This window comes from Heterocephalus glaber, unplaced genomic scaffold, assembly GCF_053883595.1.
Source record: "Heterocephalus glaber isolate CG9 unplaced genomic scaffold, H.glaber_assembly_v1.0 deba00001472, whole genome shotgun sequence".
In the NCBI taxonomy this organism is placed as follows: Eukaryota; Metazoa; Chordata; class Mammalia; order Rodentia; family Bathyergidae; genus Heterocephalus; species Heterocephalus glaber.
In genome coordinates, this window is record NW_028258315.1 from 95,857,380 (window position 1) to 95,869,960 (window position 12,581).

The window sequence follows — 12,581 nt, forward strand, 5'->3', positions numbered from 1 at the left end:
CAATTTTATTTTTGGTTTCTTTTTACTTCCACTTAAAACAGATGGACCCCTGCCTTTTGGGGTGGGGGCTGTGATAGAGTCAAATAACCATGAGAAGGCCAGGCCAGTGTTTTGCTTCCTTGCATGACTTACTTCAGTTTTACAAGGCTGTTTTGTGTTTCTTTGGCTCTCTCTGAAACAACATTGCTGTGTGATTTCTCTTGAAGTCCTCTTAAGTTGTAGTAATTTTTTTACTTAAAAAAATCAGGGCTGTATATTAGGTCTCTTTATCATTTCAGATGATGAGAAAATTTTCTTTTGTAGTTGGCACAATAGGTACGTTTGAATATGATGAAATAGACAATCTACTGTAATGTAATCTTTTGTATTTGAGGTTAGCTCATTGTCACAAACAACTACAGGGATTATTTGTAATCCAGTAGTTGTGAAAGAACGCATTTCTTGATTCTACTTTTTGGGACACTCACCAAGTACATTTTACTACAATTAATTGAAATACAGGCACAAAGGAAATGCGAGGCTGATCAGAATATTTAATTACCTTTAACTGTAATTTGATACTTTTGCCCATTTTAGTCACAAGAAAGATAAAGATATATTCATTTCAGACTATTGTGAGGGATTTAATGTTCTCAAACGCTCTTTGAAATTTAGAGTAAATTGTTCTTGATGGATATTTCGCCATCCTTGAGGGATCTTTAATTTGTTTGTTGTATGAGCAGTTATAATGGATATAAACGGCTAGCTTAACTGCTCATCTGCCATTCTGAAAATCTGGATTCTGCATTTGAACATGAAAGTCCCTGCTCCTTATTTTAGTGGGCTTATTTTTGGCAGTGACCGTGGCAGAACTAGGACTCCCTATCTGAGTGCCATCCATCCATCATCCGAGGTCCTCAGGAACCAGAATTCTTTTGTTCTGATGTTTTGAATTTGGATGGAAGTTGACCTACTCTCTCTGGCTCTGGATTCTTTGGAATGACCTAGATAGAATGGGTTGTATAGTTAAATAGAAATACCCTCATGTGTCAGCGAACTGTTTTGCTTTGAGCTCAGGGTCTGCAGCCATGTTTTAGAAGGTGCTTTGAGATATTCCTATCATCAGCTTACTCTGGCTTCAGTGTTGTATAACTTTTACCATGACCTTTGCTGTGTTGTATAACCTTTCCCACCTTTCCCTATGGAAGATCATAACATAGCATAGATCAAGCGTGCATTTCTTGTTCTAAATGGGAATGTGGACCAGTATTGTGGAGGAATGAAGTTTCTTTTCAAATCTTTGGTGTCTGTCTTCCTTTGTTGGTGGACATCTCAAATGTCCTGTCCCCTTCACGTATATGTTTGCATGTGTCAGTGGAACCCCTTTGTCAAAAACAAGCGAGACATCTTTGTACTCTGAAATTTCAGCATACCCATTGGCACTTTTGGAAGAAAATATCTGCATTCCTAGACCACGACTTTATCCTTGAATAATCTAATACAGACTCAATGACCGTTGTTTCTTTATGACAGAAAAACTAAGAAAAAACATGTATGTCAAGAACTTTATTTAACGTGGCATTCAGAGGAGCATGGCTCTTTGGAGGAAAAATGTTTGCCTGCAAATTAACACAAAAGAGTTAACACTGCATCAAGTCATTTCCCCCCAAGTCACAGTTACTGTGAAACACTGAGTGTGTACTGATTACACAGAATCCTTGTGAAGATACAGCAAAGGCCGATCGGTTACACATCTGCTTTATATTCCCAGAATAAAAACATTTATTCTTCTAAACTATGTCCAATACCACCGGGAAATTAAATCATGCACATAGGAAACAATTTCGTTGATATCTTCAGTAGTAGGTACCTCTTAGGATATTTTCGTAGGAAAGGATTGGGCCTCTGGGTCGGGAAACAGTTTTATCTTTTTTGCTTCAGGCTGGAAATGAGGTAGGCCAAGTGGAAGTTTTGAGAGGAGATGGAGCTTATGAAAACTCCCTGATGAAAATACCTGTCACTCATTTTGCTCTCTGCCTAGCAACCAGGTTGACTTAAGATTCTTCCTGCTGAGTGAGATGTAAGCGTCATTGGCTAGTTAATACTATTGGTTTTGAAATCTTCACTTTTATCTTGGCAGAATTGAGTCAGAATTCTCCTGTGCAATGGAAATGGTTGGACTCTTCTTTCTAAACCCACTTCACTATGATACAGACCCTTGAAGACTGCTTAAGTTTGAAATTCCTCCTGACCATGTTTGCCAGCCCTATTGGGCAGAGGCCTCTGTGTGTGTGTGTGTGTGTGTGTGTGTGTGTTTCATGTGCCTATGTGGTGCTTAAAATGACACCGAAGTTGACCTCTTTGAGGATGAGTGTACAGCTGTGTGCACTACTGCGTTTCTCTGTCTTAACTGCTCTCCCAGTATCTTCCAATGTTACAACATGATGAAGACTCCTGAGCTTTCTTCTGACGGAGGACTTGAGCTCCCAAAACCATAGAGGCTTGCTGCTGCGGAGCTCGGTAGGATATATGTTTATATAACACCATCTCCTCCCTCTTGTTGTTCACATGATAACCATAGGCAGATTTGCACTTACTGTCTGCTCTGGAGAGTGAAACTGCATATTTCCATAAGCATACTCCATTTTTAATTGTGTAATTAAGCTGCTGACATAAGCAAGTATGCAGTTTCACATTAAGGTAAGGATCCGTAAAGGCATGCATTTGCATAATTTAATTTTCTGCACAGAAGATACTGGAAATCAATAGCATGATTCATAGCCATACCATATCATTGCCATGCTGCCATTGGTTGGCTGTTTGAGCTTAAAAGAGTACAAAGAGTATTAAAGTTGATTGAATTTGGTTTGCTGACTCTGTAGCTTTACTTGGGAACCCCAGTCTGTTTCTATTTGCAGATCTCTGCTTCTTGCCGATAAAATATTAAGTTGCTTAATAGACTCTGTATACATTTTTGACTGCTAGTCAAATAATAGTTTTTAGGAATTGTTTTCAAAAAGTCACCTCCTAATTGATTGAAATGCATTTGGAGAACTTAAAACTTTTTAAAAATTTTATGACCGCACCAGTAATACAAGATTATGTTCTTCTTTGAGGGTGGGGTAAGAAATCACACATTACTGACAGATGCAGTAAGACGGAAGACTAAATATAGTGAGATTTAATGAATTATTTATCTGTTGAAAAAAATCTGGTGGCAAGTGATAAAGTCCTTTGCTACCCTGTTCATTTCTGAGTGGCCTCCCCAAAGAATTGCTTATTTGCTAGCCATAATATAATCATTGCTTCAGATGTTTCTCAGATGTGAGCAGTGACTCAGAAGAGAGACCCGGAGGGAGAGGTGGTGTTTTTGCCCGTGGTTTATGTAAACATATATACATACAGATAGACACTTACTTTTTTTACTTTGTTTTACTTTTCTCGTGCTGAAACAAAATACCTGACACCCAAAGTTAAAGGAGGACAGGTTTATTTTGGCTCATAGTTTGTACAGGTTTCAGTTCATAGTTGGCTGGCTCCACAGCAGGGTGGCATGGCAGAGGGCCGTCACAGAGGAAAAACAGTTCATGGTGAGCAGAAGGCAGTGAAGTAGCGGAGAAAGCGACAAGCAGCAAATGACCATGAAACAGCCCTTTTTCTGTCGCTTAGGTTCTATCCAGACTTCATGTCCTTAGGCCAGGTCCAGCAACCCAGGGTGGCCTTCCCATTGTCCACACCCAGAACTGTGCCAAACCAGGTAGTGGACTACTTTAGTAATCACACAGTCTTAATCCCAGCATCACACATTCTATACACAGGCACCCCTGCAAAGCCCCACCTATGACCACATGAGGCTTGGAGGGGACATCTAGACACAAGCCGTAACACACCTTTACGTCCACTACCTACCAGAACACTGTCACCATCGGGCTTTGTTTCATGTATTCATGTATTCAATCATTCACTATTTATGACTGCATAGGACCGTGTGCAGCGCTCTGTTTCAGTGGTGGGTTGGCAGTAGTCCCGGTATCCTTGTGCTTCATATTTCCTGGGAATTTAGACCTCTTCATAGGCCACACAGTGTGCCCCTCATATGCAAGCTTTTCTGCACATCCATTGCTCTGTATCTCAGCACGTTGTGGGTATATGTTACGGTGAACCCACATTCCTTGGGACGGCCCTGCCACCTCTCTTACCACCTATTCACTGCTGTGTCTTTTTTTTTGGTTCCGGGCATCGAACTCGGGTCCTTGCGCTTGCGCAGCAGGCCGTGAAACCACTGAGCTAAATCCCTGGCCCGCACTGCTGTGTCTTCAGCAGTGCCACACCTCTTATTTTTGTCCTGGGAGACCTATTTCTCAGCAGGCATTTTGCTGCTCAGCCCCAATCCCTAGGCCTGGGTGGTGTGATGTGTGTGAGTGGCCTTGAAGGTGTCTGCTCTTGGGGGTATGGAGTCCCTGGCTGTGCAGTGTCAGGGGAAGACTGCTGATGGCGGCCTCCTGTTTCTTGAATTGGACATATCTTTGTAGCTTTGCTTCTTCATTAATAGTTTCAGAAGCCTGAGGAGTTGGACCCCAGATCTGGTGGCCATTGTGCTGTCGTCTAAAGGATGTTGGACTTCAGGTCTGCTCTGAGCAGTGCTCGAGGAGCTCCTCCTCCCCCAGCTGGGCTCTCCCAGCGGGAGGAAGTCTGTGCCGCCACTGGTGCTGCTCCGGCAGGAGACCTGACTGGCAGCCCGGTCCTCTGTGCACCACCCCGATGACCTTCCTCAGAGTTTCTGGGCAGTGGAAAGCACCCGCTTTGTTCAGGAATACAAGGGAGATTGGTGGTGAAGATTATGATTCTGTATTCCATCTTTCATCGAAACTTCATGTAGGAGTTCACAGCCCTGAAGAAAACCCCATTCCTTACTTTTCGACCTGATTTGTTAAAGAGGTTTGGGGCGAACCCGCTGTTCTGGGTCAGTTCAGATTTGCCTAAATTCTGAACCTGGCATCACCTGTGGTCACTTCTGCAGCAGGCTGTTCTTTCTGAAGACTGGCGGTGAAGTTGCAGACTGAGGGAAGCGTTAGGAGCGTCAGAGAGGGGCGGGATCTTGGGGGGACTTTGGGTCCAGCTCAGTAGGATGTTTATTTTGTCTGACTTCAAAATCAATCATCAGGAGCCGGGCCCAGGGGCAGGCAGCTGTAGTCACTGCTGCCCAGAGGGTTGGGCAGGACTTTGGGGCTAGTCCTGGGTGCCTAGTGAGACCCTGATGCTCTTAAAAAAATTACCTGGAGAACTTTTTTTTAAAGTACTGACATCTAGGCCTTGCCTCAGACCAGTTAAATCTGAATTTGGAGAAGAGAGATCCCTAGTTCTTCGCTTTTGTTTATTTAAAAGCAGCCCAGGGATCACAGTCAGACCTGTTTTTAGCAGTGTTCTTTAGTGGATGGAGATCTTGAAGATGAGACCTTGAAGTGACCCTTTAAAGTATGCTCAGTGGCCCTGGGGTCTCTTGCATACAAGAGACAGAAGAAGGAATCCTGCCAGGTAATCGGTTCTCATGAGTATAAAGCCTAGTGAGGGGCTGGCTGCACATTGACTTTGCCCAGGGATTACTGTTGTCAACAGAATTAATCTACTGATTCTCTGCCTTCTGGCTTGGGTCCACTGTTTTACTCTTCCGTTGATCTCTTGCTTGGTCCTTAACCCTCTTGAGGCTCTGGGCTCCTACCCCGATACCTGCAGATATCCAGATTCCCTGACTTAGGCCAAACAGCCCATCCCACAGCTGGCAGGGATGGTGGCAACAGGGAGTTGCTGGCAAATCCATGATATGCAGTCAGGTGGAGTTGGGTGTGATTATTACAAGAGCTGAGATACTGAAGTACATTTCCACTACTTTATGTTAAGAGGAAAATCCCTGAGGATGGTTAAATTTAGTACAGTTTGAGAGAAGAATCATTTGCAAAATGGAGGCCCCCCCCAACATCTGACAGCATTTATAGAAAAATGAACTAAGACGCGGAGAATCATCAGTTGGCTACAGCTCAGTCAGAGAGCCACTCAGTGGGTTATACCTTAAGTAGTTACTTGTTTGCAACCTAATCAGTTAATTGGCAACAGAGTTTTCTGCAACCCCCAAAGCTGTTACTGTGATTACTTTCATATATTGCTTTGGTTGACCTAGTCTAAGTCCCTGGCTTCATACTGAGTATTATTTAACAGTTTTCAGGTTTTAAAAAGCCTTGCATATTCAGTTTATGATGAATTAGGTGCTCTGCTCACAGTAAGTTGTGTTGCCTTCATAACAGTCCTTGGAGGTTGGTATTTTTGGCTCCATTTTACAGGTGTGGAAACAGGCTCAACCTCATGCTCAAACAGAAATTACTTTCATTACTCAGATGGTGAGGACATTATTTTACTCATTGTCTTGAGGCAAAGAGAAAGAGTTCTTTGGGAAAAAGTATTTGAAGTGCAGTGAACAGATACTTAAGTTTCACATATGCACAGAAAATACTGAAGCCTAATTTAGTATACTTTAGAGGAGGAAAAAGTATTTAGGAGACTAGGAGATGGAAAGCTTTAATTTTGATCCATAGAAACTTATAATGGTCAACTTCCTAGTGTTCTGAATGACTCATCTACAAAACCGTAGGAAGGGTTGAATGAGAGGGACCTAAACCTTCAGTGTACATACTTTAAAAATGACCTTTTGAAAATCTAGAAAATTTAGATTTTTTCTTTGCCATTCAGATCAGTGAGCAGATGTAAGTGATACTAGGTTTACTATTAGATGTGTATTTGGAGTTTATTAGATTCCCATTTTCCTCAAAAGGGCTCCTTTCTGTGGAATCTTTTTTCAAGCATTACTCATGTTAAAGATTGTCTTTGCAGCTGAAGAGCAAGCGTGAAGTAGTCTACATGTTTCCTCCTTGTTCTTTGTGACCATCACCTTCTCATCAAAGCTAATACCATTATTAGAATTATTATTGGCTAATTTGCAATTGAGAATGTATTGTGCTTTCTAGTTTCCATCTTCATCTTAAATTGAATGTACAGTTCCTCTAGTTTCTTTGCTTTAAAAAAGCACACTTGATTTTGTTTGGGTGCATTTAAATATTAACATAGTCAGGTGGTGTGTATTGTTTGAGTATAATTCCCTTTCATTTTAGATTCTGGGCACCTGTGATATTTGTCTTCTTACACATCAGTGCATTCAGGTGTGGGCTCACAACAAGAGAAATTTGCATCCGTGAAGAGGCTGGGAGGAGAAGGGCTTTGAACACTGTAGCAGTGGTGAATATTTTTGCTTCTGCTTGGTGGATTGGATTCATTTTGAATTTCCAAAATACATCATTAGGCAGTGTTGTTTGTTTTCTTCTTTGCCGTGAGCACTGTTGGCCCTGGAGGTTTTCTTGTTCTCAGGACTGCAGGTGGCTGTTTCGGGTCCAAGGATGTGGAAGACAGGTACCCCCTATGAGGGGTCTTCTAGGCCTCACCGTGTGCTGGGTTTGGGTGGCTGAGCCCAGGCTTTGAGGCAGCGATGTGGATGCTTGGTTTGCTGATCTGCTGTTTGCTCACCTGTGTGCCTGGGCCCAGTTAGTGTCTCTGAGCTTGAATGTCTCCACCGCCAAACAGAGACAGCAACCCCTCACTCTATGATGACCAAATGAGACCAGAGGGCCTGGATAACTAGGATTTATGCCTATTCAGGAAATCAGAACCAAAACTTCAGGCTTTGGTTCTACCAGTTGTCTGATTTGGGGCAAGTGGAAGTTAATGCACTCCTTGGAGCCTCAGTTTGTTTATCATGGGGAACACCGTACCCACAGGCTGGTGGCATTTTGCAGATCAAACAAAATCAAGTGTGTAAAGCAGGTAGCGTACCATGCTTCTCGGTGCGAAGTAAGTCCTCCTCGTCAGCTGTTGTTAGGAACAGTAGTGGTCATGGGAGTTGCTCTGGATTCTCCGGTAGCTGCGTCCCCCCACAAAATAAGGAGGCTCTTTTAGCCATTCAGAGTGTGACTTGCTCTCACTGCCTGTCTCCTCTCTTCCTCCAGCATTGACGGAAGGCTACGTGGGAGCCCCGAAGGACAGCAGACGCGGCAGCTCTGTGCAAATCCGCAGGCGCAAAGCTTCTGGTGACCCTTACTGGGCCTACTCAGGTAAGTTGCTCTGATTGGGACCCTAGACATCCCCTGAACTCATTCAAAAGCACACTTTCCATTCCTTTCACACCTGAGTGTATCTGTTCAAACCATCCTGAGGTTCCCTAAAAGTTGAAATACTGAAGCCTGCTCTCCTTCAAGGTTGTTGAGTACCTTAATAGATCCTTCCACCTGTTTTCTCAGCCTGTATTCCCCACCCATTTGCATTTATTTCTGAACTGTCCTTGTCAATGAGTTATTGTACCTACCTGGGAACTTGCCAGTAGTTGATGCAGAGCCTCCCCGTCCGCAGGCTTTCGGCTGCCTGTGATTTCAGGGAGCTCAAAATACAAGGCTCATTTCCGTGGCTTAAATGGCTGCTAAGTATCATAAAGCATCACATGTCAAACGTGGCCTTGCATGCTCTAATCTGGGAAGTGCAGCTTCATTTCCAAATCACATCTTATTGTTTGAATAGTCTTCTACAGTACATTGAGGTTCTTTTCATTTTTATTTTCCCTTTTAGCCTTTGACCAGTACATGAGACAACATTGCTACAACATGTTCAGAATCACAGTGGAACGAATATTCTTACATTTTTAGGGGGGAAGAGAAGGGAAGCTCACAGCAGCGTAGAGATCTTTCTTGATCATGTTTTCTACAATTACCAGAAATATGATAGGATTGTTATTTCTAAGACACTTTAAAGCTCAAAAATAGATGAAAAATGAATTATAGCTAATTAAGGAGGATACTTGAAGAAGATAGACCACTTTTGGAATTTACTGTATTTTGGCAGTGAATAATTCAAATTCCTTGTATGAAAGAGCTTGGAGGCATGGAGTTTGAGTCTTCATAAATTTATGTATCAAGCAATGTTGTTGGATAAGCTGAAAGGTACTTTTCATAGTAATGCTCAGGTCTTAAATCCTGAATTTCCACCTGCAAATCCTGTTAAATTTATGCCAGCATAAAATTTATAGGTCTGATCTTTAATTACACCTTATCTTATTGGCTTTTTGCATCCTTTTGTCTATTGATAAATCTCCTGCCCCTTCAGGGAGAATAGCCTATCTATTTTGTTTTGCTGCTAACAGATAGTGATTCTGAAGTCTTCCATCATACCCTGTTTTTTGTGATTAGTTATCTAATTAGAGCCTTTTTGTCACTACTTCTGATGAGTGAAGGAAATTGAGAGAGATGAAGACTAGAATTCCATACGTACATATATATCTTTTTGCCAAGAAATGCAGAGAAGATTTATCATTTTGTAGTGTCTGGCTCTGATATGAGCCAAGAAGAAGCATAAAGTGACCTGCTATTTACAGTTCATCAATTTAGAATGATGATGCTATTAGTCAGGAAACTGGAAGTTATATCCCATCAACATCTCCAATTGCAAATGGCAGGGAAGAAATTAAGGCCTCAAACTTCGCTCATTACTCAGTTAAGAATACACACAGGAGGTGCCATCTTTGGGGTGTGAGCAGTTATTGATGTCCTTACTGCTGGTAGCCTTAAGTAGTTTTTGTTTTTTGTTTTTTGGTACCGGGGATCGAACTCGAGACCTTGCGCTTGCAAGGCAGGTGGTGGAACCACTGAAAGGTAGCCTTACGTAGTTCCTTCCACTTCGTGCTTCTGGGCTGTATTGCATGTGGATTTGGGTGCTGCGTCTGTGAATTGGTGGACTAATGCTTCAAATTTAGGGCAAGGGCACTGTCTTAAAACAACAGGTAGTAAACATTGTAAGTTTTTTGGCTCATCTGGTCTCTACCACGACTGTTGAACTCAGCTGTCATACCAGAGAAGCAGCGACAGACATAATGGACACACTGACAGCATTCTGGTAAACCTTTATTTTTGAACACTGAAATTTGAGTTATAACTTTCCTGTGTCAAGAAATACTATTCTTTCGATGTTTTCTCCCACCAATTAAAAGTACAAAAAGCATTCTTCATTTGTAGGCTGTACAAAGATAGGTGACGGGTTGGGTAGGCATCACAGGCTATAGTTTGTCAACTCCTGTTTTAGATGAAATTGTTTCCACTGGAATTTGGATAGGACGGTCATGGGAGGAATCCCGCAGAGGGCTATGGACTATTTTGCAAGAACCAGTAAAGCTAGATAAAATGGTGAACATAAAAGAAGAATAAAAGAATGAGAGAGAGAGCAGATGGTAGTACAGAGGAGCATCCCTTACCCAAAGTGCTTGGGACTAGCACTGCTTCAGATCTGGGAGGTTTCTGCATTTTGCAGTATTTCATGACACATAATAAGATGTGGTGGGGATGGGTCCCCAGCATGGACATGCTATATTCTTTTCTGTTTCATATACACATAGCCTCAAGGTGATTTTATACCATAGTTTTGGTGAGCCTGTGTTTGACTGTGACCTGTCACACAGGTCAGTGTGGGATCTTGCACTTGTGGCCTCATGTTGGTGCTCACTTTCAAACCTCTCTGCAGTCCTTGAGCACGACTCAGTCTTGCCTGAGAAGACCAGAATGTCAGGGCTCCTCTTGCATCAAAGTGGTCTCGAGGCCATCAAACACTCACTGGTGTTCGGTCCATCCGTAGAGAAGGGGCAGGAAGGAGGTAGGGTTGTGGCCTGTTGGTGCCTTTATTAAAGCCAGAACAAATGAAATGGGGAACTCAAAATGAGAGGGGTGGTAAGTACATACTTAAAAGCATGAATGCTGTTTGAAAAATTAGACTGACAAATGAAATACGGCTCTTTCTTTGTTGGGGGGAATGGTTTTTAATTTAGCAAAGGTGAGGCAGGCCATGTCTGGAAGATCTGTTTAATGGTCCAGATTTCAGCCTCATGTGCTCTGATGCGTCTGCTTCCTCCTAAGATGCTGTCATTGGTCCAGTACTTTGCAGGTGTGGCATGTGAGAGTATGAATTTTGTAAGTCTTATCGACAGACCATGGTTGAAATCTTTTTACCAGTTATGATTTTGGAAGAACACTTAACTGCTTGGAGCTTTAGTTTCTCCATCTTGATAATGGGAAAAATGAGTACTTCTCCCATAAGATTGTCATGGGGATGAAGTGAGGTGGGGCGTGTGTGTGTGTGTGAGAAATTTAACATTATCTATGTCATGACATAAATACTTAATGTTTCCTCTGCTGTTTCCGACATTATCAGTCCTTTCGCTGGTGCTGCTGCTGCTGCTGCTACTACTGGAGCTCTCTGTGGGTGGTCTTGATTGCCAGGGACTGACTCTTGGGTGTTACTCAGAGCTAAACAAGTGAGATACTCCCAACCATAATTTACAAAATATACTCACTTGGGGTTTGGGAATGAGGGCTAAGTGAATGTTCCTCAAGTTCAAAAGTGGGCAAACTGTGAACTTCAGGCTGTCTGTGTTTAAATGAAGTATTATTGGAACACAGCCCTGCCCATTACTCTGCATATTGTCTATGGTGCTTTTGTGCTTTGACTGCGGAGCTGATGAGACCTTGGACTGAAAGGGTTAGGTATGACTGTCTGGCCTTTCCAACAAGTGTTTGGCGGTGCTGCCTGCCTTAGTACCACCTGGAGTTTTGAGTCGATCTTAGTCTCACTCAAATGCAGGCTGCTCTGGGACTGGAACGATGTTTTTTGTCCTTGCATCTCTCTTGGCTGGTATATTCTCGGGAAGCCTTGTGGGCAGGAGTCACAGGGATGCCAGATCTGCTTTGGGCGAAGGCCCAGGAGGAGGGAAAATGAGTGGAGCAGGCTGTGTTTCTGGAAATAGGGCGGAGAGGTGATAGGAGTTAACTGTTGTGGGCTGCTGTGTCCTGCCTCATAGGTTGCCTTTGCGTGGAGGGAGTTTGGTAAAGGAAGCCAACCTGGGTATCCTGATACGGTCACCCCAGTCAGGGCTCAGGGCTGCAGGAGGTTTGGGGCTGTGCATAGCTGTCATGACCTTAGTTCTTTAACATTTTACTTCTCAATTTAGGCCACCTAAGGTATTTTGGATAATGCAGACACACTATTTGTAGTCCAAATGTTAAAACACTTTCTTTTTAAAAAAATTTTTTTTGGTACCAGGGATCACACTTGGGACCTTGTGCTTTCAAGGCAGGCGGCAGAACCACTGAGCTAAATCCCTAGCCCCTAGACTTTTTTTTTTTTAAAGTCCTGTCACACAATTCTTATGTGGGTACCTGTAGGTAACTTCAGCAATGACTTGAGGAACCTGTTCTGGTGCTGCTGTGGTCACCTCTCAGGTTCTTAACTGCTGACAAAAGGGGCCATCGTACTTGAGTTCAGTGTGGAAACATCTTTCACAGAAGGCATGAAGTGGCGTGTAAGAAGTTAGCTGTTAATAACGGCCATGTCATTTCAAAATTCTTTATGTCTTTGGATTTAATCTTTCTTATTCCTACACAGATAGGTGAAAAACCAACAACCTCTTTTGTATTTCATGCAGCCTTACACTGGGAAAAATGCACTCATTTCACGCTATCTCATTGAAA

General features: G+C 42.7%; 1 protein-coding gene across 9 annotated transcripts in view; it reads left to right on the forward strand.

The window, feature by feature from the left end:
* The window catches only part of Ptprg (protein tyrosine phosphatase receptor type G), a 674,743-nt gene that overhangs the window by 163,382 nt on the left and 498,780 nt on the right, over positions 1-12,581 (forward strand). For 6 of the 9 annotated variants that reach the window (XM_087181616.1, XM_087181619.1, XM_087181612.1 and 3 more), the window contains exon 2: positions 8,028-8,132. The exons of 1 other annotated variant lie outside the window; for it this stretch is intronic. In XM_087181616.1, coding sequence (XP_087037742.1) covers positions 8,028-8,132 — 105 coding nt within the window. Of the gene's footprint in view, positions 1-5,435; positions 5,515-7,406; positions 7,435-8,027; positions 8,133-12,581 lie in introns of those variants that run through there. 2 more of the 9 variants (XM_087181614.1, XM_087181615.1) reach the window with 2 other exon arrangements.